This window comes from Anomalospiza imberbis, chromosome 8 (assembly GCF_031753505.1).
Source record: "Anomalospiza imberbis isolate Cuckoo-Finch-1a 21T00152 chromosome 8, ASM3175350v1, whole genome shotgun sequence".
Classification (NCBI taxonomy): domain Eukaryota; kingdom Metazoa; phylum Chordata; class Aves; order Passeriformes; family Viduidae; genus Anomalospiza; species Anomalospiza imberbis.
In genome coordinates this window covers 28,326,262-28,353,646 of record NC_089688.1, presented here as the reverse complement: position 1 = coordinate 28,353,646, position 27,385 = coordinate 28,326,262, and the positions used below count along the sequence as shown (strand labels likewise).

Here is a 27,385-nt window from a genome sequence, read left to right as displayed (position 1 = left end):
ACCCAAAGCATGACATCACACACTAAATCACTAAATGCACTGGATTTCTGCCATTTCCAGCTGTGGATGCCAGTGGCTCTACGTAGTGCATGTGTACCTACACTGAGTACTGCTTTCAGTTCTCTTCCTTCCTTTTCACCATGACCTACTACATCTTCACAGAATCAAATGTCACTAATGAGACAGACATCTGGATTAGTTTATTTAAATACTTCTTTAGCTATTTGTTTTGCAAAATAGTTGCAAACTGGTTATAAACTGTTGCTAGACCAAAACATGCTGCACATTGCTGCCATTTCAATGAATATTGTCCATGAAACTGTCCTAATAGAATAAAAAGCAATGGTTTAACTATTCTTGAGGGAAAATATTAAATATTCAGATTGTAGCTCTTCTTCTACCAGTTAATTATAGCAGGAAATGGGAAAACTAAAACACTTTTTCAATTTTAAAAAAAGTATAATTCTGCAATTACTCTGTATTTATACACACAAATCCACTATTCCTCAATAAACCATCAAAGTAGAGTATTTCACTACTTTCCTTTTAATGGTACACTGGAAGATCTATATTGTGCTGCATTAGGACCTTGTGCAGCTCTACCTTGAGCTCAACAATGAGTGATGGGAGAATGTAATTCAAATAACATTCAAGATCAATTTGCCTGAAGGTACCCAGAAGCACATGACAGTTGGCTTTGGAGAGTATTTTTTATGTTTGTCTGACTTAACTTATAAGAAAGCAGTAATATTTTTATACATATATATATAAATTCACAATTTCCTTCATGAAAAATAAATGACCAAGAAAGAGACATTGCACAGCATCCATATGCCCAGAGGGAAATGATGTCACTGGATCTCACTGCCAAATTCACATCAGTGACTCTTGGTGTATTTAGTGGTGATCTTAAAGATCGTCCTGCATTTGTGTGCTCAGTGTTGCAAAACATAAATTATATTTGTGAGTCATTGGATAATGCTCTTTTCTAAACATAAAATGACATTTAAACATGTTCAGAAGGGTATATTTTATTCCTTATGGCTCCTACAACTTGAATTTTTTCTCAGTATAAAGTGAATTGCTTGCCTACTTTTCCAACAGCCCAATGACTTTTCTTTAATAACCAACAACTTGTTTGTAGAAAAGAATAACTATTTATTAACTCCATCTGGTTCAATATTTGTACATCATTTTTAAAGGCCTAAACATTTGAGACAAGAAGGTGACAGCAAGTACCTCTATAAACTTTCTAGTCTCTTACTGAAAGCTGGATAATAAAGATAAGAAAAAGGTCATTTTGCCAAAGATATAGTACAAGGAATGGCACCCAGAAAGGCAAAATTCTACTTTAAATAAAATCTACTAAGATTAATAGATACCAAAGATGAAAAAAGGGAAAATTTTATTTCTTATGTATCTGTTAAAAATTTTACTGCTTCACATTAATGAACAATAATGTTTTACAGTCTTTGTTATAGGAAGCTCTAACAGATTTGTTCTATCTGGAAGTGATCACATATCACAAATACTGCTGATTTTTTGAAGGAGATAGCCCTGATACAAACTCATTGTTCTTCCCAATTTCACTGCAGTCTAACTGCCTTTTTAACTTCTACTTTACTGCACTGTTTAGTTTATTGCAGTGTACCATTCAGAATCTTTTGATTTTCAGAAGAAATGTTCCAAGGAGAAGGTTCCTTCAGTACCATTAAAGAATCTTACCACTGGGCTGTAAATCCTGATCGAGCCCACTCATTTTTGAAATTCCAACATTTTGCTGTTTTTCCTGTTATAAGAAGATAATTCTTCTGATTATTACTGAAATTAACACCTTATACAATGTTTCTATTTCTGCTTTGCTAAAGCCAGTGAATGAAATCCACACCCTATAACTCATAAACCAGCCTCATGGTTTATTTGAAAATTTGAGTTACCCACACCAAAGTGATCCAGTCTGCCTGTAAGCACTCACACCTTCCTGAACAACCAGTGGAAAATCAGAAACTGCCTCTCACAATATGCAGGGGAAAAAAATGAGATGACTTTTCCACAGCACAGGAAGGACAAGGACCTGTTAAGAGTGGATCCAGAGGAGGGCCACCAAAATTACCAGAGAGAAGGAACACGTCTCCTGTGAGGAAAGGCTGTGAGAGTCGTGGTTGTTCAGTCTGGAGAAGAGCTGATAAGAAACATGGGGACAAACTTTTTAATAGGGCACATAGTGACAGCAGAACAGCAGGGGCTCATATACTACCTAAAAACTAACAAGCTAAGCTTCAACCTTTTTCTTGAAGTTGAGCCACCATGCAACCAGAAATTGAAGAATTATGATGTCCAGTGCACAGCATTAGAACCAAATAGTAAAGTGCCTGCTGGGCTGAATAGTCATGGCAAACACATTGGATGTGTTGGATGGCCCTCTAAAATTTGGGTGAGGTTTGAGTCATGCAGGGCAGGGGCCTTCTATGCAAATAACTCATATTCACTTCAGGCACAAATCCAGTTTGATAGATGGTACAGAACAATAAAGCCTTAGTGAAAACTGGAATAACTTAAACCATTGCCTAACATACAGGTTGCCAAGTTGGCTGAAGAAAAGCCCAGGCAGTGCTCTTGTCTTGTGTCTGCTGTAGTTTCAATGGTATTGTTGGAAGGTAGAACTGACTCTTGAATAGAGAGCTGGAAACAAGCACGAAGGTAAAGTCTCTGAATTAGAGCTAAGGACTACAAGTTGCTAAATATCAAACAGCACCCTCCAGTAGCCAGTTCTACTTGGAAACATGGGAAGTGGCTGATGAAAGGCTGTAGTTCCTGTACTTATTCCTTCTCCTCTTCCCTTTTATAGGCAGAAATGTCATACTTTAAAGATAAGAAATAACTTCTGATCTAAAACCAAAAGAAGTACTAAGAAAATACACATAAGTACAAAAGTAGCCAGTCAGAGAATGGCATGTGCAAATCACGTGTACAGAAAGGTCCAGTAAACAGATATATTCTCATCTATGTGATTTTTAGTGATTCTGATAGCATAATTCTTTCCACGCTTTGGTATGTTCAGTTTAAATAATTCTGGAAATATCTCATTGTCATGGATTTCATACCCAAAGGCAAGATTTCCATGACCAAGCCTTTTTCTAGGAGAATCCTAAGGGTAATTAAAAATATCAGCTATAAAATTTTTTTGCATTTACTGAATTTTGTACCTGTCTACTTTATGAAGTAAGACATTGCAAAAATTGAATTTCTTAAAAGGTAGAGTGTCATTATTCATAACATTTACAAACACTTATAAACATTTCTCCTTGAAAACAATCAGAACAGTTACTTTGATACTCTGGATTTTCAGTTATGCAAAATACATTGATTTAGGAGTTCTATTCACAGCATGCCAATACCGCTGAAACACCTATACTTTGCTGGTAAGCCAAAATTCCTCTAATTGAGCACGAAATTTCTTTGCAACTTTGTTCAACACAAATAATATATTTTTATCCAAACAATTTCTGTAGTTATCTGATTTTGCAGTACCTGTGCCCAATACATTTTGTGAAGTGGAAAGACACATTTTTATCAAAAAACCTACACAAAATCAGCTTCTCACAACTAATTGTGAATTTACAGATCCTACAGTTCACGAGGTAATAAGCAAAGGCTTTACTCTCCTGTTAGGGTGAAATGTTAGGAAATCAACCTCCATCTAGACAAACCTCCTTTACATCATGTCTAAGGTTTTTTTCACAACATCTGTTTGCCCATGAGGACATAAATAAAGAAGCAGAGAAAAGAACATAGGGATTAGAATTTTTTTTTTTTTTTTTTTTTGCACGTTTACAGACTGGGTATGCTTTAGAACTAATATAGAATTTTTAAAAACTTGAAGTAAAGGACTCAAGCAAAACAACAGGTTTTGAGGTGTTAGTATATATTTTAGGAATAAACACACACACAAATATGGTCTATATGAAAAACAATGTGGCTTACTCCAGGCAGCATTTCTTAGATTATTTTTAGTTTTCCCATATGCCAGAGAGGAAAAATGCTACACAGAAATCTTAAAATATTGCTAACGTAATTCTGTGCAACAAATCGAACACCTATACCTCTTACATTGATTCAGTACACACAACACACACAAAAATTATAGCTGTGACCAGTATGCCTGAGCAGCTAGGTGAGGTATTTGTTCTGAATCGTAGGCTCAGAACACTCACAGGTTTCTGGACAGTCATTTTAGGTGAAGCAACAAAAATCTTACACAAATGTAAAGATTTTTTAACTGGGCAGAGCAACCCTGTTATGTGTAACCACTGCATAAGAAGCAAAATAGTGTGAAATCTAAACATCTTATTTCATGAAAAACTTCATATGAGGAAGGAGGTGGTGCAAACCAAACAACACTGCTTTGAGGTAAATGCTTTTCTCTATCACCAGATGTGAATTTTGGTGATATAACATCCCTTGCACATAATATCACCAAAAAAAAAAAAAAAAAAAAAAAAAAAAACCCCACACAATGTGAAGCAATCATTTACAAAGAAGAAAAAAAAAGCTGGAAAGTAGGGTTTTACATAAAGTGACTAGCTCAGGAGAAAGTTTTCTGGATGAACAGTACTGATGGAGTGGGTAGAGAAGGCTGTGAGCCATCAAGGTCAAAGCGTAGCACAAGATAATGGAGTTCTTGAGACAGTGGACAGCAAACTTAGCATGATCTTTGAGCAATACAGAAAAGAAGAAAATGTGATCCAATACAGATTCTCCTCTTCAGTGTCAGGTGTGACATCTGACTACATTTCTCTGAGATCTAATAGTCTAGGATGCATGGATTTTGAAAGACTATAAAAATGGCATGCACTTGTTAAGACAAAAAAAAATTACATCATCAGTACAGACTTGAAGGAGAATATTGAAGCTATTCCAAATAGGTTGAAGATCATGTTTGGCAGACCTACAGTCAGGGAGAGGCTGGGGTCAGAGATGACTTAACAGTTTCTGATCTTGTGAGAAAATAGAGGATGAAAGTCAATGAATAAAACAGCAGAAGTGAAAAGAAGGGTCATAAATATTCAGTAACAGAAAACTAACATTGCAGTGAAGGTAATTAAGGTGCTCAAACAACAGAAATGGAACATTTTCAGAGAGTCTGAAGAAGGAAGAGCTAGGGAACAATCAGAATAATAATAAAGAAAGATCTGAAAAGAGGTATATAATGCAGCTGTGGTACATGGTACCTGAGAAATATTTGTCCAGCCTGCTCTAAAAAGCTTCCAATAAAAGAAATTCCATCACCTCCCCAGGCAATTGCTTTCAGTGATTCAGCTTTATTATGAGAAGCTTTTCCTGATACCTTCCTAAACCTTCCCTACCACAATTTAGATCCATTACCCCTCTGCCACCTGCAGCATATGCAAGGAAGATTTTGCCCTCCTGATTGCTGTTTACCTTTTACATATCTGCAAGTTATTATTTGGACTCCTTTAACTAGCCTACCCCAATTTCCTTGACTTTTCATTGTAGCTGTATTTTCTAAGTCTCTGATTGCTCACATTGTTCTCATCTAGATTCCCTCTCCTCTGGTCTCCCTTGAGCTACAGAGAGCAGCTCAAGACTATGACATGACTTTTCAGTAAGCAAGAGCAAATATAATGGCCTTTGATAGTTCCTGTTGCCAAACACATATTGCCTTTATGGTCACTGGGAACAAGATGACCATTTGAGGGAAAATTTCATCATTATCTAAAACAAAGTATTACTTTTTCTCAAGGGCAGTGAAACTGTCCTCTGATACTGAGACTAATATTAGGAACTGAGCATGTCAAGAGGAAAGCTGATGCTCTGTACCAAGGAGTAGGGAAGAGTCTGTTCCTTGGTTTTAGACATTATGTCACCAACACAATGCAGGTGCAATGCTGATGAAGCATGCAAACAGGTGAATTTTGTTCAAAATAAAGTAGGCTGCATGTAGAAAATACTCACTGATTAGTCAAATTATATAAGAAACTGAACCCATCTTAATTACATTTATTTGTAAACCAAGCTAAAAAGTCTCCTTACTGGCAAGAGAAGCCAGCAGCGCAACTTATTATTATATACTACAATTACTTAAAATTCTACAAATCTCTACTACAGGATTTTAATGTGTTTTGATAAGTCACTCTACCTTCCAGCAGCCATTCTTTGTATAAAATGACAGCTGCTTGTGTCAGTGCACACCTTCCAATTATTTACTCAAATAAATGACAAATAATGGCCAATATTTCCTTCATACTTATCAAAAGTGCCTGAAATCAAAACTTACTTAATGCATCATAAATACTACTCATTAGAAAACATTATTTGTTAGAGAAACCAACATAGATTTTATTAGAAATTCAAAATTTTTGACATCATCCTACCTTGTCAGAAGCAGAGGATGGTCTAATATCTATGACAACTCATGGGGAAATGCAGTAATTTAACAGCAAAATGACTGAAAGATCTACTGTGTGCTTTTCTGAAGAAATAATTATGAAATAACATTGACTTGAAAAAAAATCCAAGTAATACCATAAATATATCAAATGGATGAGCACCACAGCAGTAAATCTGCACTTGGTCCTTCTGCAGGCAATAGCAATTTACTCCAGCAGATGCAGCACAGTAAGATGCTTCTGTTCAGAGACTTAACATGACCAGACATGAAGGGTTTGTTTACAGCAGTGTCTACCTTATCTTACCTAAAGAAATAATCTGTCCCCATTTCCAAAAGAAAAAAGCCCAGAAATTAGGTAAAGAAGAAAAAAATTGTTTTATTTCTCAATTAGTACATAGATTAACTGAAATCACTGTCAGCAGCACAGTAGAAGAAACTCTTCAAAAGTGATTTATATTTTAGGGAAAAAAATTGCCTAAAGGAGGTTTAGAATATGAAGATAGCCTAAATGATTTAGCTTTTGGTATATACTGGGAAGTAAAAAGCAACCAAGTCTGGAAATAGCTCAGATGTCTGGAAAAAAGAAATGAAAGGAATAAAAAACACTGTAACACTGAGGGCACTGAGTGCCAAGAAGCTCAGCGATGAGTATCTATTGATCTATGATGCTACTTTGATTTTTTTTATGATTGTGGTATTGAAAAAGATTATGGTGGTATCACAAAATAGCTAATATTCTCAAACTCTCTGGACAGTGTGCTTCTGCAGCTTTCTGGCTCTGCTCTTAACAGCCTGTGCTATGTGCTATTGCTGGCAAGGGGCCCTTGGGGATTGTCTCTCCCCTTTTCCCCTCCCCTGTCTCACCAGTGACTTCACCAGAGCTGCACCGGACTGTTCCCCTCTTGGGATCCAGAGGGTCACTGCTTTCCAGACTTCCCTTGCCCCCTCCACCACAGAAACTTTAGATTGCTCTTGTTCTCCCCAGGAGGGAGTGAGGGGTGTCCTGCCTCCAGCTTCACCTCCCTTGTAAGGGCTCACCCAGAGTTCTTCACTTCCAAGTTATGAAATGGAAATCCTTACAGAAGCAGATGTAGATCAGGACTAGCAGGGGTTAAATATAATGAATACCATGTCACAACAGGAGTGAGTATTGCTTGGTACATTCAGAATTGGGATAACATCCCAATTAACATCCTGTCAGTATCATTAGGAAGGCAGTGGTTGGTGTGATACAGGAAAGAAGAGGACAAGGGAAAAACAAAGTCTGCTTTCTTTTGTGTTAAGTTTAAACTGACAATAAAACATTAAAGGGTTGTAATAAAGCCAACATGACAGAATGGGTAACGAGATGAGACTTGTTCATGTAAAAGGTGGAGAAGGTAAAAACTGAGGAGGCAAAAACTGATAAATAATGTTGTTTAAATGGATAAGAACAAAGACTATTGCCAATGCCTAAAAACCCACTCAGAAAGGGAAGAGGAGGAATATGATGCAGAATAAAGTTTTTTGAAGGAGTTAATATGGAGATACTCCCATTTTGTTGTCAAAACATTAAGAAAGATAGACTGATTGATGGAGACTCCAAAACTGAGGTTCAATTCTCATCAATAGTGTTTTCAGGATTTTATTTTAATCTGCTGCAAATTGCTGCTAACTGAAAATAGACCCAAATATTATCAGTTGTATTGTAAGTATCTAAACTAGGCAACCATTTTAAGTACAGTATTTATAGTCTCGGGGTTTTTTTATCTTTTCTGAACACCAGGTAAAAAGTGCCTTACTATTGCAAACTAAACCTCTCCAGTGAAACAGCTGCTATGGATATTTACAAATAAATGTAAAATATAGCTGCTAACCAAACAGCATCCTGGCATTACCACGTGCAGCCACATGAATACTGCCATGTACCAGAGCATCAGCATTAATGTAGAGCTCCAGCTGCACAAAGCCACCACCACCACCACGTGAGGCAGGTGACCTTAATGAACAGCAGCTTTACTGTGCAGCTGAGTGGGAGACTTGCAGCAGTGTCTGGAAGAGTTCAGTGACATTACACAGTGCCAAAGGGCCCACGGATCAATGTGGTGTCACTGGAAGTGTCGGAGTTATTCCAACGTCAATACAAGTGTAACAACAATGTCCAAAGTGTCAGCAAGTAACACACGATGCCAATAAAAGTGTGAGGAGAGGGAATGCAATGCACCATCATCAAAATTGGAACCCTTGGTATATCAGTGCAAGATCTCTGCAATGCCAGCAGAGCATTTTGAAGTTACCGTATATTCTCATTTTTTCACAAAAGATCTCTGGCTTTCAGCCTCCCAATGGGCAGCAGATATAACAAAATTATTAATGTAGTTTAATTATTCTAAATTAATACAACACAATGAAGTTTACAGCTATTTCACACTATTCTGTTCTTAAGCATTGCATCCTGGAAATGTGCAACCTGGGTTGCCCTCAGTCCAAAAGAGCAGAATACAAAGAACAGAATAGCAACTAAAACTTTTAGTGTCCTTTCACAAAGAAGCTTAATATAGCCCCTTTATTTTTACAGAATATATACCAAAGGATAATCAATACTTGAATCACATTCATTTAATCCTCAGCACAATGTTTTTTTTGGATATAGATCAGTATAATATAATTCCAAGGAAATCTTGAATGGACTTCAGTCTGTGTATAACTATGTATTAATTAAGAAAAAAAGCACTATGAATGCTGAATTCTACAAAATTGCTAGAAAATGCTTGGCTAGGAAAAAAAGAAGGTAATAAACACTGTAGAATATAATTAAAATATTTTAGGATCTCTTTTAGTGCTAAATAAAAGACACAACAAAGAAAATGTAGCAATTAAGTTGTGATGTTTACATCTAAAGTTTAATTAAATAATCAGTATGTACAAAATTAGAGTTTGGATGCCTCCTCATCCACTCACTGCCTCCATTCAAAAAGAAAACAGAAAAAAAATCTCAGATACCAGTGCAGAGACAATGAAATCACATTGAAAAAAAAATCGACTTTTTTTTTTAAGTGTGTTGTGTCCTCAGCTAGAGGATCTGGTGAGATCTTCTGTTCCAAGATAAGAGGAGACAGAAGTAAGGTGGTTTTGGTGAAGAATGCAGGGAGTTTAGTATTGGGTCAAAAAAATAACACAGATATCTAATTTTTATTCACCACCTATTCCAAATATTTAAATTGTGACAGTAAGAACAATTGGGATGACTTCCTGTTCAATAGCAGGACAGAGCACCTCACTTTGGTAAGTACTCAAGAGCTGAATCTTTTTCTTTCTGATATGCTTTTGTTTTTCACATCACTCATTCTCCATGAACCTGGGAGCTTTGATAGATTGTATTTAACCTTCTACTTAGATTGGTTATAGAGGAAAGTAAGAGAAGCTTTGAATTTAAGAAGAAATGGCAGCAATGAAGAGCACAATCTTGAAAGATTTCAGAGCTTACACACCTTGTTCCCACATACTGCCATAAATAGGCTGAAGTAATAACTGTAAACACAATATTGTAAATAAAGTTAAAGGAGTGGAGGAGCAGAAGATCATCTCCCAAAATCTGAACCTAGATTAGATATTCATTATTATCCACAAATTGTAATTTTCCCTCTATTTTCAGGTGAAACTTCTAGAATCCATTTCATGCATTATTACACCATTCCAATATTATACTGCTTTACATATTACTATTTCTTTTCCAATGTACTGCAATTGCAATAAAAGAATGCAGCAACGTAGCCATCTCCTACAAACAAAACCATGCACTACAGCCTGTATGCTTTAAACCTCTGTGTATAAAACAACACTGAATTTTCACTCTAAGCTGCTTTAGTTAGGTTGTTTGTAGTAATCTCTGTTAATTAAGATAGATGTTAACTAGATGGCACTGTGTACTTGAAGGACTGAGCATGACATTTGCTGCTGACTCCTGCCCGAGTCCTGCATTCCTTCATCTCACATCCATCACAACAGGACTGCCAGGTGAGCTGCACGTCACCCCAGCCCAGGCTAATGGAACCTCCAGTGGTTTTAGGTACAGCTTATGTCACGAGATTAAAATTCTGCACCTTGGAAATGACAAAACACACGTAGCTGAGACTTGTCAGCTCCAGGTAGTCAGATGCTGCTTGGTTTCAGAAGCAGATGCAGATGAGACTGGCAATATAAATATGCAAATCACAATGGTCCCTTGTCAGCACCACTGTTCCTACCTCTAATGGCCCTCGTAGAAAGTCTGTTTGCTCAGCTCCTACTTCCAGTGCTACATCGACAGAAGCAAAGGGGCGGCTGGCCATCTGCTGTCGCTCCCGCATAAGTTGCTGATGAGGAAAAAATGATGTTTTAACAAAACATTAAAAAATGCACCAGATATCAGTCTGCCCTACTATATTTCCCATTAAAACATAAGAATGCAAACAGCATGCACACAGTCACTTCTGTGATATCAAAGTGAGAAAGTTATAGTAAATCATAATCATCACCATCTATATTTACTCGAGAAACAGGCACAGAAGGTTATGATGCCTACAAACGGCCTTTTAGCTTGAACTCTGACAAACTTTCCAAATGAGAGCTTCCATAACTGACTGTTCTCTCTAAATAACTGCTATTTGTGTAAGTTACAAGCAAATATAGGAACTGGTTGGTAAAAATAGTTGAAGTCTAATTCCACTGATAATGCATGCATTAGAACACCTGCCAAAAACAAGCCCACTTGGCCTTTGACTTTTCATATTTGACAACTAAGCCAGATGGAGTTAATAGTGTCCGGACTCAATTTTTTGCAGGATCTTTTCTGCAGTTACTTTCATATGACGAATAATATGCCAGGTTTGGGAACTCTGCAGCAGTATATTAGAATACACTCAGCTACACTCAGAGTTTGTATAATCCCTTCCAATCATACCAGTGTGCACAGAAGTCCCAAGCAAAACCACAAAGTTAACTCAAATTTGTGCCTCAGTCTGTAATTATAATGCTTATTAAACCACGATGAATAAAAATGATGACCAGCAGTAGATATTACAGATCTCACTCCACTGGCTCAGCGCAACTAATGAAAGCATTATTAAATATTTAAGGCGAACGAGTCGTGCAATTCAAGTGGTGTGCTCCTTCAGCTGAACGGGATGTCACAGAATCTTGAAGAGACAAAACACTTGCAAAAATGATTTATTAGAAAAGATCTGTTTCATTTTCTTAACGTTTTTCTCCCAGTTATCTCTGGAAAGCTTAAAAGCTTGAATGTAAATGACACTAGCACCGTGACATACTGCTAATAAAAGCCTTTGAAATAATAAAAGGTATGCAAGCAAATATTTGCTGGCAGCTTACTAATAAACACTGTTGATTTGATCTGTTACAAAGCAACAAACTCGTTTTGTAGTGCTTCTTATGCATTTTGCCACAACTCGCATTTTAAGATTGTCTATAGAAATTTAAAGATGCACTTGTAATGTTAAAATCAGACCAGAATCTCACAGTGCGTGGCCAGTACATTCCCAAGGCCTGGATTTTATAGCCAAGCAGTGTGTTTGTCAGCAAGCACCTGCACAAATGGGCTCCCAGTATATCACACCAAGAGGGCAATCAATATGTCTGTAGGCAAAAGTTCATGTTTTATATTGAGAATAAGTAAAAGCCAAGTATGAATATCTGGATGGTTAAGAATTATGTTTTTAACCCTTTACTTCAACATTAAACTGGTGGTCTGTGTCTAGTATTTACATCAGCATTGATTTGCATCAACACAATTTACTAATAGATTTTACAGCTGGAAGGAACTGCTATGACCCTCCAGTCCTACCAACAACTTAAGAAAGATCACAAAAACTTAAAGCATAAAATAATGAGTAACTACATCCCAAAATTACTATATGCACCTCCTTTTCCTCTTAAAATAGCAAAAATTGAAGAAAAGAGTGTAATTAGAACAGTCCTGCCACATGGAGCTCATTACAGTATTTTAAGTCTGCAGAGCTATTGGCAAGTACTTACTTTTTAATGGGAAACCAAACACTGTTTTAAACAAATAGAATTGCTTGGGGAAGATGCTTAAATGAGCAGAACAACCTATGCTCCAAATGCACATACTACTATTTAAAAGATGTATTTAATGCAGATTATAAAGAAATGTATGTTTGATATGTTTGCTGGTTTTTAAGGCCAGGAGGTTTCTCCTCCTCTTCTCCTGGTCAGGCATTCAGCAGAACCTTTTCATTCACAAGACAGTCACTGTAATTTTGATAGTCTGCCATTTGAAAAGAGTGCTACAAAGATTCTTAATTAGCTCTGTAAACAAGAATGAAAACTTTCAAATGTTTGGTTGCCCATAAAGCGCTGCTGATTTTGGCAGCTGAGCAAGCTGAGCACTTGCACATCAAAGTGTTTTACTCAAAACACTGCTGCTTTCCCTTCATCATTTTAAAGCTCTCTGCAAGGTGCAGGACAGAAAAAACAAGATGCAATGAGGAGAAATACAGGAAGATATTATGATGTTTAAAATCAGTTTTGTGGCTGGAAAAGTTCACTGCCTCCCACCATCTGCAAATATCCCTGTACCAATACTGGGACAAAGTTGTAGAGCTTCCAGTTATGGGGAATTCCTAACTCACCCCTATGGCAAGGAACATGGAAACTCTCTGAACATGCGTCTCATGAGAAGAGTGAAAAAGCTCTTCCTTGCCCTCTCAACAAAGAGATAAAAAAACAAACAAAAACCCTCCACAGATTTCATCACAACTGAGGCAGAATAAACAGGGGACAGTGGAAAGTGAAACTACAATGCAGTTTCTTTTACATACTCAAGTCCAAAAAATAAACTGAATTTTATAAAAATCATAGAAAAAAAACAAACCTACATTTCTCCAGTAATTAGGGATATTCACTTGGAGACATCAGATAAACAGATAGTATTAACATGTAATATCTGAATATTATATCACAAATTTAATCGATAGCATTCGGAATGCAGGCATATCTCTAAATATTCACTTTAAAGTATGGGCAATTAAAAATATCATTTTCTCAGCATAGGGCTGAGAAATTCAATGAACATTTATATGACTGAGCAGACAACCAATTTCAAGTTCTACCATAATTTTAGATCTCATTAAGTACAAGATTATTGACAAGATTATTTTTTTTAGGTATTGCTATTATTTTGCAGAAATTCCAAGTTATTAATTTACATCATATTGAGGAGTCTTTCATCTAAAGTATAGAATTATAGCTGTCTTCACTGAAGAACAGTAAGATGCTAGGACACTATAAATTAGGTCAATTTCTCACTCAACACCCATATAATTTTAAAACATTTCTTCTAAACCCAACCATTTTGCCATAATTATTTCCCTGTCATGAAAATATACATTTCACCAGATTCTGCATAAACACGCAGACATCTTAGCCTGTAGATTATGATAATTTTGAGTATTTCCTAGTGAAATAAGAATTTTGAAATGGGACCTGCTTTCCCATCTAGAAGTTTATCTCAAGAAAGCAGTTGCCTAGGAATGCAATTCAATTTTACCACTGATCAGAATATTCTCATGGGGGATACCACTCCTCTGATCAATGCAGTTTGGAGTAAATTAAAATGTTCCATGGCATCTTGTATGTGCTATAATAAGGAAATTTATTCCTTGCTGTTCTTATTTAAGTAGAAATGTTTTGATATTTTTTGCTCTTGGTTGAGAACATCACTTTCAAAATATTTTAATGCCCATATTGTATTCATGTATAAAAAATTCAATGCCAAATACATATTACAGTGAGTTAACATTAACAGAATACAATATTTCAGCAAACTCAGGCTGACATGTTTCAAGTCTTGCATTTTAGGAAAGGTTACCATTTTGCTTCTTTTTTGTTTCTTTTGTTCTTCAAGACTTGCTCTCTCATGAGGAACTGGATACTGCTCTTCTGACTAGCACTGCTTTTCTACGCTGCTCACCTTCCAGCATAACTGCCCTGGAAAAGCCCTAATTGGAAAAAAACTAATAAACTGCATGAGTTGTCAGGAACTAGGAGAGGTGAGCTTTCTCTTTGTTATACAGTAGCAGACATTCTTGAGAGACTGATAGATTAGGAGAGCTGAAAAGGATGAGGCCATTTTAGTGCCATAACAGGATGAACAGAGGAATCCTTTCAAACATGTTTCTTACTGTTGGGCAACCTCTGGTTGTCCTGTAGCCCACGGGCAACCAAAGAAACCCAGAGTGTGCCATAAAGGGTGCACTGACCAGTGTGCACGCCCAGAGTCACGGGGCAGCTGGACACTGAGGTAGGAGTAAGAGGGGGCAAACATCAGAAAAAAAAATGTTCAGGAGACTTCTGACTGCCAAGCAGAGCCAGGAAGTCTCGGTACACTGTTCCAGAAATAAGGGTATGGCAGGTAGAAAAGTGTCTATTATTTTAACAGCAACAACTGCCTAAGTTTTCTAGTTTCTCTTCCTTCACATCTTAGATGGGTTTGGTTTTCTTCCTCGATGACATCACTATCGGCGTGGTACCTGGACTTGTACGACTTTGTCAAGGTGAGTATTGAAAACCAAGAAAATGGTAATTCTGCAACTCTCTGAAAACTGCTGTCTAGTTCAGTGCTGCCCAACCCTCCTAGTGACAAGGATTTTTCAAATGTCTAATTTGAAATTCCTGTTCTGCTTATTCATCCTGCAGCTCTGACTTGCCTGCAGTTACAACTTGGTCACCTCCTTTGCTGCTTCTGTACTGTCAACTGCTGATGTGAGTAACATCCAAAGGCTACGACAGAAGCATTAACAATGCCACGCATTAAATCTGAGTTTTATTGGAAAAATATTTGCAAGGAGAAAAAAATGTCAAAACCTCACAGAGAGCTGCACTGACGAATTTCTGATCACACTGCATTTGACAAGCTTCAAGGCTTAAAAATATTAAGACTCTATGTAAATGGATAGCCCTGCAAAACCAGTGCCTCTCTAAACAATGCACTTCACCCATTCACTAAATATTCTTGAAGGTTCCTACTGCCACATCCAATCAACAGAAGTAGCTTACATGGACTTACACACATCTGTGTGGATCACTGATATTTTAGTTAGAAACACAATTTAATTCTCTTCCTAAATCTTAAGTTCTCATTTTCAAACTGAATTATACATAGTGATATTTTAATGAAGCCCTGATTATTCACTTTAATTTGCACAAGACAAAGCTTGACTTCTCTGTAAATTTTCTCATTGTAACTCCTGGTGCTGAAAATCTCTTCAGATTAAATTGGCTATTTATATGGCTGGAAAAGAGAGCAATTTCTCATTTACATGTTGAATAAACTATTTGACTTGGTTCATTTCCAAATCAGCTGCTTTCACTGGAAAGGCAGATCACAGTCATTAAACTTTTTTGTTAGGATTTAGGAGAAATAAGCTCACTATTCCATGACTGCGTGAAGTACAGTGATTTTAAGAGATGGATAAAAGCTGGCATAGGAAACCAAGCAGCAGGAATTGCCATGGTTCTGATGGCAGTCTGACAATCTGAATTTGGTCATTCCCTCCATCATGAACTTCCTAAACAATCATTTCCCTCTGCCTCATTTCCCACCGTGCTAAGTGGAAAGTTCCCTGACACAAGAGGGCATTCAGGTAGGCAATGAGATATTACAATGATGGACGTAGTATAACGTGCTATTTGCACTGCAAAATAGAGACTGTGGAAACTTCCTGAGATACCAGGGCCTATTCCATATCACTTTCTTGTAAAATTGCCTGAAGAAAAGGTGCTCTCAGGCGTGTGCAAAGATCTGTCATGGGAAAAAAATGAGAGGAGTTATACTTTTTGTCCTAGCTTTATACTGAATAAAATGAAGGGCTATTTAAACTAGACATAGTCCAGCAAACAACAGCTAAGACATACTTAAAATACAGTGTACACATCCCCAAAAAATAACAGTTCCAAAAGGTCAAGTTTTTATGTATCCCTTTTGGAAACCAAATACCAGTCGTCTGCAATTTCCCTTGAACAAATCAAAAATGAGAAAAAAAGATGAGCCCTGAAAAGGTCATTTTTTTGCTAGATCCAAGGAACAGATATTTAATGTATTGCACATTAGCAAGCAAAGAGCAAAATGTGAATCTGCTGTGACTTCAGCTTTTGGAACTTTGTGATACTGGAAAAGAATTCCCATCTCTAGAACACTGAAAGAGGTACCTTGGGTGATGCTCATTTGGCAGTATGGGGGATGATGTTACAACAAGGTTCTGTTTGATCCTTCCTATTTTTTCCCTAAAGAATATTTTGGCATGGGGAGATTTTTTGGGTGCTAAGAATCAATAATAAACTCAAAATTAAATTCCCTGTTTTAAAATTTAAGAAGTGCTAAACAAGAGCTAATCCTATCATTTTCACTCGGATCACCGTGAATCCATGTTGCACATTTACACAGATCTGTAACCACAAACATTTTAAAGGTTCCTAAAGATGTACTTAAGTCTTTCAGTAGGTCTTACTAATCCCAGAATTGTGCTCTTATCCCTAATCAAATGGGTTTTAAAAAATCCTTTCAGCAAACTGTTGAATATTTTGCTGTTAGCTTTCACAGCCATTTTCAGTCGACAGAAAATTTCTAAAAATGCTTTTTCTGCAAAGTAATTCTGTGTACAGAGAAAAGAGCCAGGTCAACTAATTGTAGATGTTGAAAGGTTTCCACAAAAAACATTCTGTATTTGCCTAAGGACAGTTGTTTATAAGTTAATATATTAAAATATGCCTTAAAATTATTTCAGAATATGAAAGAGTCAAGTATTGTATGGTGCAAAATACCCCTTGGAACTCTGTTGTCTGAAATGGTGCTACATAAATAATGCTTTCAAAATGTTTTCTAAAGAATGACTTAAAATCATAACTACCATTTTTATGAGTGAAATAGCCACAGTGTGAAACTTCCTTAAAATAACAAAATCTCAGCACTTCCTATCAACGTTGTTAAGCAATGGCCTTTTGACATGGGGCACCATGAATATTATCCATCATTATTATAACTGTTAAAAAACAGCTTTAGTTACTTATCTTAAACAACAGATGACAAGCTGGTAATTCCCAGCTCTTCCTAAAGTAGTTCAAATTGCTTTAAAGATAGCAATCATGTTCTGGTAAAGGAAACTGAGTTTAAGTGGTGCCCCATGAGATCACTTCGTCCACCCCTGCGCCTTGGTCCTACACAAGGGCAGTGTGATCATGATTCTTCTGGCAAATGTATGCTTTTTAAAAAGGCCACAGTGGTTCCACAGTCCCTCCAGAAGAACAGAACACTTAAATTAAATCTCCATGCTGAAATTTAAGCCAATTGTTTCTTGTACTGTCTGCAGTGAAGACCATTCTCTATCTACAAGTGAGGAGAAAATCTCCCCAAAACTCTTGTGCGCTTTACAGGAGTTCTTTATAAATCTGAAGTTTCCCTTCAACCTCAACTGTAAACAAACGTGGGTATGTAAATGTTATCTCACCACTCCTGCTCCCATCTTCAGTGCTCCCTTCTGTCTCTTAAATCAATACCAGAATCAGACTCCAGCAGAAGACCACCTGATGCATCTTTCTCTTCCTACAATGAACAACTTATATCCAACAACTTCAAGAATATACTTTGACATTCACTTCCTGTCTAAAATGTCTGCTAATCTGTTGTATCAAGAAATTGGGTTTGGCGTGACACAACTTGTGCTTGAAAAAAATAACATTAAATGCCTCATTTCTTCACTTTTTTCTACATTCCTATGGATCATGTAAAATTGTTTATCTCAATACTTTCCTAAGAATTCATGATATATTGGCTGGTGCCTAATTGCCCTGCTCTTCCTTTGCCCTCTTCTTTTCTTAGATGGGAATTATCTCTGATTGTACTTGAAATCTTGGAACCCTGACAGGCTCTGGAATCACGTATGTGCTTTAGCCAATTCTCTACATATTCTAAAATAAATTTAACCAGGTTTTGCTATCTGAAAATATTTAGCAAGCATTCTCCTAAACAAGCATTTTTCTATTTTACTGCTCTTCACTGTAGGTACTAAAGAACTTTTTAAAGAGGCCCTAATTGCAGCACTTTTTAAAAGATACTATTCCCTGGAACAGAGAAAGTCAGAAAAAAAGCAGTGCACGTACTATTACTTTAAAGAGAAGCTAAAGTGCAGGACATGTACATCTTAATTTGCAAACAATGTTAATGCATTTTTTAACCTATATGACAAAAAAAGGGTAGACACTGGATTTGTTTCTTTTGAAGTGATGTGAAAAGTTGCAGTCCAAATTATAATGACTGAATTGGAACGAGGCCAATTTATAAAAAGCTGAAGTGTCTGAAGTGTACCTGGATGCCAGGCCCCATAGTCACTTCAGGTGATCAAAATATTCAGATTTTCTTTCCAGATGACATTGAATTCAAGGCTTATATTTATTTTTCTTCATTTTTTAATGAAATTGTGACACACACAAAAGTTATAAAAGAAGAGAAATAATAATCTTGAGTAGGAAAACTGGGCTGTACTCCAACAAAGGTGAATTTTGCCTTTATTATTACCTCTAATTCTTTAAAACCATCTATTATTTGAGATTACTGATAAAGTGACGATGTAAATTGAACTTTTTAGGTGCAGCACCACTGACAAACATAGAACTATCCTAAAGTGATCCTTCAGAAGTTCCTTAAAGCATAAATTATATCACCATTAAGGAAGTTAAACTGGTGATGTACCATGACTAACTGATGCCTTTAAATGCTTTCAAGCTTTCATCTTTAGAGTATTTAGCTGAGTAACCATCATTGTCCCTGCCTTGCAAAGGGGACCAAAAATAGGTACCTTGACCAGCGTTCCTGCCTGTTTTAGGACGGAAATGCCCTGACCCACATGAATCCTCAGTGTAAGGAGATGAATGGTCAAGCTACAGTACCTGGTGCTACTGGTCTTGGGTGATTAAAGGCCTCCTATAAAAGCCTTGCAAATTTTGACCCTGTGTTACAAGGGCCCTTTTCATTAAAAATGAGCCTCATTTTTAGCTCAACCACTGCATCCAGTAGAAGTTTTAATACCCAGTATTTTTCACATCAGCCATTCAATTACAAATCATTAGTAAAGACATAGTTTTAGTTTTAAGTTACAGCCAAGATCGGAAAAAAGTCTGGTCACTCTGAATGTACAGAAGTTCCTTATAACAAATCCTATCCACCTGGCACTTTCAGTGAGAAGGGGTTTGAAATTAGGATACCCATCTGAAATCTAGGTCCTAGCCAAAGAAATATTTCAAGCTTCACAGATTTGCTCACCACAAGTGAGCATTCAGGTACAAGTGGTACATTCAGGTCAGCAAGAATTTGGCACACACTGCTGGGGGGAAGGGCATGTGGGCAGAGCCAGCTCATGTTGTGCAGGAGAGCAAGAGGCTCTGAAACTGATGCAGTTCTGCTGTTTGATCAGAGTAATAATGTGAATTAAAGCAGCTCTCCTTTGTTCCTGTTGCTTCTGTTCAAAACAACTGATTTAGCTACACTTCTAATGGGGATTGCTCAAGAATACTTGAACAGTAAAAGTTGATGGAAAAGCTTTCCACTCCTGCTAGAGAACTAAGAAATCAAGGCCACTGAGCCTCCCTTACCTTTGAAAGAAACCAAGGAACCAAGACAGTTTGCTGTGAGTTCAAATATCTTGAACAGGAAAGTACAAAAATCAAGAAAGTACTGACAGCAGAAAGTCTGAAACGTGTAATATTTCTATGGAGAATTATTTTAAGAGTTGAATTGCTACCTAGAAAGCTAAAGGGATGAGAACCTGTCTAATCTCCTAAAATATTTCAGCCATATCAGAATTTCAGAAATAGAGGGTTTTCAAGCATTAACTACACCGAAAAGTTTAAAATTCAGTTCTGAAGTAAGAGGCACAACAGCAATTCCAAGAGACTACCTTGGCAATATCTGTAGCAGCAGAAGTCAGGTTGCTATTCTATTAATCTTAATAATTTTGTGCACAAACCAGCGGCAAACAAGGAAATCTGACTTTCCCAGTACTGTTCCTACAAGGGACTGCACCAGTCTGTGTGCATGCATACTCTACAGATTAGCAAGAAATACTGTGAAGACGTTAATCCCTCACTGCTGCTACACTGAGACTTTCAATATAAAAGTGACAGAGTGTAAATCAAAGCACCCTGGCATTTTGAGCTCCAGTCAGAATGTTTCAAGAGAGAGAAGTGGGACGATTTAGAGTTCATCAATTATATCACATCAAATTAGCCTCTATCACAGGCTTGGCTCGACAGCTTTCATCTATTTTAATTTACAACAGAGAGGACAGCCAAGTACAGGATTGTGACAATGACAGTCAGGGGGAAGCACAGCACTTCTGTGTCACAGGAATGGAAAGCTTGTCTGAACAGCCACTTCAGCTGGGTCAAACACTCCAGCTACATTTAGTTTCTTTCATTTGCTTTGATCCCACAACCCTCATCCTCATTGAAGGAAGCAATGTACTCAAGATGTTTTTAGCAGTTCTGCAGTCACTGTCCTACAGACTCTGCTCTGGTATGCATCCACCTTACACAGTGATTTACCTTTGCAGGTAAATCCTTAAAATAGATGAGGAGACTCATGGAATGCTATTGTAACTGTATGTGGTTAGGATAAGCTAGCTACCTTAAAATAAAATCACAATCAGTAAATTGTTAGAATTTCCCTTCCAACTGACAGACTTTAAATTTGAATTTGCCATGGTTATTCGGAGACACTGACAGTGCAATAACTCAAATCACAGTGAAGCACAGGAAAGCACTGAAGGACCTTACACAGATGTAACTTCACAAAACATTTTATATTAAGAATTCATCCCTTTGCTATGGATATGATCACAAGCACTGTGCATCATTTAAATTGTGGTTTAAAGGCTTAGATGGATTCAAACAGAAAATGGGTCTCGTGATAGCACTGCATAGTGGGGAATTTGCACAACAAAGATGAAAAATCAGCTTCACTGTTTCTACCCACAGTAAATCCTAAGAAAGAAACAAAAAGAACAAGAAGACACTTTTACACATAGCATTCAGTTTCCCTCTTCTAAAACCCTTTATTTTTTTTAAACACAGGAAAATGAATGTAGGACTTTTGAAACTCATATATTGCAATGATTAGCTCACCAGAATAAGCAGAGACTTCCAAAAGTATATTTCCACACAGTCTCTGTGCACATGGAATTACATGCATATCATTTTTACCTGCTTTCCTCCAATATGGCCCATTTCCAAATTAAACACTGCAAGCTTTAGGCAAGTCAAGGTCATCTTTCCCATTCCTTTACTTCCTCCCCAAGCTTGACTACTGGTAGGATTTTAAGTAGTGAACTACTAATAGGATTTTTATGGCAGTCTTAAAGGGTTTTTTAAATAATTGTATCAGACTAAAATGCCTAGGGACAAATAAATTATCAGAATTTCTGACTGCTGCTTTTTAGGAACTCTCACATGATATCAGGAGTGATTAGTTGGAGCAAAAACTTCAGAGACAATTTTGTCTTTTACCTGGAATCTTAACTGGTTCCTTTTTTACATGCAGTTTTGTACAGTTTGTATAAAGAGTGAATAAATACAACAAAATATATTCATGACGTTCTTCTTACAAAACTGAAAACATCAGACATTTTTATATTCTGCAACAGTATGCCACTTTCTGCATAGGAATCCTTTACCTGCATTACAGAGAGCCCTGAATTTTTCAACAATGTAGACTGCTGCTATTGTTTCCAGCTGGATTGGTTGAAAATGTCAGGGAATCTGCTATGTGTTAATAGTTATTTTTATATGGGCATCTGCTAAATGCTTTCAAATCTACACCACCATAATATGTAAGACAGCTGGAATTTCATTAATTGAAAATTATTTACCAAGAAAAAACCCAATAACATTCTTAATTGTGAGACAAAAGGAAACAAAAATGTTATCTATGAGTTAAAGGTACCACACATCGCAATGATTTTCCTCAGCAGACCTAAATTTATCACAGTGCATGCAAAGTAAGGACTTGCCCTCAGGAGCTCCTTAAAAAGAGCATGACAATGATGATTTGGCTAATTAATTTTCCCTACTTATTTGGAATGGAGGGAAGTATTCTAAAATGTAATGCTCAAACCCTTCAACATGAGTTTTGATTTTCTCAGCTGGGGCTGTGGTGGTTGGTTGATTATTAACAGGGAAAAAGATATTTCTTGATTATGTGAACTTTTTCATTTAAATAGATATGTTTTAACCAACAAATATGAATTCAAGATGATTTTTGCCTCTGCAGGGAAACATTTATATTCTCTCTCCCATTTAACGGAGGACCAGCAAACCTTCTCTATATTTATCTGGGTAAGGATCCCACTCAATATTAGCTCTAGCATGGTTCAAAATGCCAAATGACAGCAGGGAAGCCTGGGACACTGCAGAGGAGGCAGCTCCTTTCTGTGAAGCAAAGATCAGGCTCCTGTCAGGGAAGGTGAGCTGAAAGACCACAAGGTGTGAAGTACAAGAGCAGTGCTGGGATGTGATGACCTGAAAGGATTCTCTGATTCTTCCCTGCTACACATAAATGAGGTGGGCTACAGAAGCCATTGAAGGCACTACAGGAAAAAATTCTGGATAATGCCCCCATTGCAGTCTCCCTGCACCTGTGGAGAACTTTCTCCACCAGCGCTCAATGCTTAAGACAAACTGTTCAGATTTGGCACTTGGAGATCTTGTGCGCTGCTAAAAGGTCCCAAACCCTCAGCTAAGGCCATCGGGAGAAGAGAAGAATACTTTTCCTCACCAGGTTAGGAGGGGTTTGGAGCTTCTCACCGAGTAGGAAATCTTGCTTTGACTGCTCAGTATAACCATTCTTTATGCCCACAATTCATACCAGTATGGAAAATCCAGTTTATATAGAGGCAGGCAGCTTGGCAGTGCCAGGATGCAGGTCTGAAAGACCAGCATCGGCTGTGATTTTTCTTATGTGCAACCCTAACATTTGTATTAGGAGAAGGCAACATGAAAATCCAGCAGCAATGGCAGCTGATGACAGGCAAAGGGAGACTGAACTGTCCCACTCAGTGGGTTATTAAACTGTGCTACCAAATTAAAAATATACACAGACACAGATTACTTTAACCACACCTTGTCCTTCATTTCCTATATGGCCATTTTTGAGGATCAGTACACAGGAGCTACTTTTATCTGGATAAGTAGCTCCAAAGAGGTCCCAAAAAATATTTTGAATATTTTTGGTGATTGATTATTTTTTTCAAACTTCTACCTGGTTCAAAATGCAAAAATCATATCATCCCCATAGGTAATTTCTTCACCATTTTATGAATACTCAGAGGAATTAGAAAGTGTTTTAATATTTTTGTTTTATGACAATTTATACTTACAGCATGAAGTTACAATTGCCAGCATCCATGATTCAAATACAAAAATCCACTCTATATAAGAACACCTAAATGGCTGTTTGACATTTTCTGCTTTGTCTGTGCTCAAACAAAAAAGGTGGGCAAACAGCACTAATAAATTTGGTTTCATACAGGAATACCCTTGCACCTACAAATTATTGATTATAAGAATACAGCCTCATTAGAAAATTATTAAATTTTTTAAGACAATTTGAATATTTGGCATGTTTTCTAATTTATCAGCATTTTGATTCCCTTCCATTTGAATTCTGATGAATGAGTCTTATGATTTCAACAGTAAAAGTTTGCTTGCAGTTATATTTCACTGGCCTTTAAAATAACGTGCTTTCATTCCTGTCCTACAGGCAAAAGTCATTTCTGAGTTTCTCAGTTTTTGATGGAGGGAAATTTTGACCTAATTTTCTGAAACTTTAAAGGCAAAAGATGTCAACAACTCTTAAACATGGGTTTTTAAATGCAAGTGCAATAAAAGGTGCTTCAATAAAAATCAATATATGAGAATTGTGGTTTATCAAATTATTTTCTTTGCAATTGGCACATGTCATATCCAAAAATCCTGATGTTTAGTTCTCAGAAATGAGTGGCTTGTATCTGAATTAGTCCAGAGAAAAGAGAGCAAAGTCATTGGAATCCACAGATGCCGAAACACAGCTTGAGCTACTTACTCCTCTTTTCTTCATTTATTTTCAATGAATCAAGGCTTACTGCAGCTGAGTATCTCAATTATTATTATTATTAAGTCCCTGCATTCTAAACCCCTTACATACCCAGCAGAGATCAGGTCCTTCCCTAATCAGGTCCTTCCCGGTTTTCAGAAAACAGGAAACACGGCGTGACCCACTCTGAGAATAAGAGTTGACACCTCTCAGACTGACAAGGTCCAAGTCATGCTGAACCAGGATGGCATCCATACCTTAATGAAAAATCCCCCTTGTTTACTTCTCATTTAATGAGAAATTCTGCTTTGTTTTTCTGATAAAGTTCTGTGTCTGAAAATATTTTTGCCTTCAGTCATGCATAGACAACGTGGAGACAAGTGGATTTTATTCTACAGTTTGATTGCCTCTCTCTTGAGCATTAAGACAACAAAATATTTAACTAGTTAGAGGGATTTGCATAAAGGAACACTCTGCAGTATTTAGGAGTGGACAAAACACAGTTAAATCTCATAGAATAAAAATGCTTCCTTTACATTTACACGTGTATTTACCTGTATTGCATATATAAATAGCTTGATATGGAGTAACTAAAATATTTTCAAATTCCTTGTATTCAATCTAATGTAAAATGTATATTGAATACAGATATTTAAGCAGCCACACCAGCACATGTAATAATTATACCAGCATTTACTGCAACCACAAGCAAGGAAAGGATGGCAGGATATTGGCATTTTCTTTCCCACAGTGTACAGTGGGTTGTTTCAGATACTGAGCAAGCTTGAACATATAAAACATGATTTTTTTTTTTTAGCAGGTCAAAGTAAGGCTTACACAGAATGAAAGAAAATAATTTACATACATATAGGTGTCTGAAATTTCATGGATTCTATTTAATTCCAATGCATATTAGACTTTCACAGCTGAGTGAAGAGGACTTTCTAATACAGCTGGAAAGTGAACTGAAGAATCATGTTGGCTACAGACTGCTGGACAAGCCAAGAGACCAGTAAACCAGTTTCCTCCTCTGAAAAAAGTGTCAAAATACAGAAAAGAGAGCTACCTGGAATTGCAGCACCTTCTGAACATTTCAGAGATCAATGTTCACCTGGCCCAAAGCAAAATAATTCAATTTTTCACCCACTCTTTGGAAAGTTTCCCTAAAATATCTCATTTCTCATGCAAAGCTGACATTTAGATAAAGTAGTATTTTGGAAAATATGCTATTTAGCTTTAGTAACAAATAACGAGAAACATTTAGTGTAGGGATCATTGCCATAATTTCAAGGATTTTACTAATTCTATACATAGCTTGAAGTCATTCAGAAATGCTTCTGATCCTACTGTACATCAAAGAATTACATGAATTTTTATGCAGAGAATAAACAAAACTGAATTGTGTGAAGTAAAACATAGACATGATGAGAGATGACACACAGTTTACTGAATTTACCCTGGGATTTTTTTGCTAATCTTGTATTTCCAGACAATATTTTGGCCCTTCAACATACAAAATGCAGTTTGGTAGTTATGACTCTGCTGCACAAAGCAGCTCTTTCGTGTTTCTCTCCTGGGGCACTCCTTGTCCAGAAGCAAACTCATTTCACATCACCTCAGCTACCGCTGGCAAACTCACCAGCAGTGCAGAAGAACCAAGCTGTGATGTGTCATGAAGCAAAAACAGAGGCTGGATCTGCAGTTTACTATATGCAAAAAGGACTTCTAACACCACTTCACCTGGACATAAGCTATATTTACCTTTCAAAGAGTAAATCTCTATCTACCACCCTAATGTGGGCCACCCATTTCAGCTGCATTTCTCAAAGAAGACTTATTTCAGAGAAATGCCACCAATGATAGTACTACCTATATACACACACGTGGCTCAATACAGCATGCTTTTTTAACAGTTTCCTACAATTTCAAATAAAAGGTCCAGTTTTTAGCCATATTAACAAACCAACCTGCACACCAAGTTGCCACAAGCTCCTCAAACAACAGGGTGTTACTTGTGAGCATATTGCTATTTCTGCTAAAAAACCCCAAGGCTATATGATGAAAAACTTTGCAGACATCAACCAGATTTAGGATATGTGAAAGCCTCCTTAAATATCTGGATTTCCACAGAGGTGGTTTTGGAGGGCTGTGCTTTAGCTTGGTGCTGCAGACAATTGTACCAGGGCACAGAGCTTGGCTGCTGTTTCCTAATGCAAAATGACACGGTACATTATTTGCCACATCAGGAAAAGCAGAAACTATGCCCTAAGGCAGAACATCCTGAGTCATAATTATTCAATTACCATGTTTAAGATCATCCACTGTTGTGTGAACACTGTGAAAACGAGGCATAATGAAGTGGGTTACACCAGGTCTGACATTTCACCCTTCTGTCTGATCATGCTCATGTTGGGGATTTAATTCAGTTCTTTTGTATAGCTCTGTGAGGCTTATTTTTATCTCCATTTTAATGTTAAACTAGAAAACATTTCTGGTTATATGCCATGGAAGTATTTCATGTGACATTAAAAAAAAATTTACAATCTATCCTAAGAGCACACTTAAAATATTTTAAAATATTTCAAATCTAGGGAGCTAGAGAAATAGAATAATTATTAATTCATTATTACTATCAATGAAAACTGCACATACTGATATGTACAATATTGCATATTTTTCATTACAACACACTACTGTGAATGCAATCATTGGGGAATGCTATGAAGAGAAATTATAGAAAAATTAATAAAAAAACCCCAACACAACAAAAAATATTATAACCATGAGAATGTTTCTGCAAAACAAAAGTAATAACGAATAAAAAAGTGAATGGAAAATGTTTACAAGGTTATTTCTCA

At 36.8% G+C, this 27,385-nt stretch overlaps 1 protein-coding gene across 7 annotated transcripts in view; it reads right to left on the bottom strand.

Moving 5' to 3' along the window:
* Positions 1 to 27,385, bottom strand: part of ATRNL1 (attractin like 1) — a 431,792-nt gene that overhangs the window by 103,827 nt on the left and 300,580 nt on the right. For 3 of the 7 annotated variants that reach the window (XM_068198165.1, XM_068198164.1, XM_068198160.1), the window contains exon 27: positions 10,639 to 10,746. The exons of 2 other annotated variants lie outside the window; for them this stretch is intronic. In XM_068198165.1, coding sequence (XP_068054266.1) covers positions 10,639 to 10,746 — 108 coding nt within the window. Of the gene's footprint in view, positions 1 to 2,520; positions 2,683 to 8,020; positions 8,658 to 10,638; positions 10,747 to 27,385 lie in introns of those variants that run through there. 2 more of the 7 variants (XM_068198161.1, XM_068198163.1) reach the window with 2 other exon arrangements.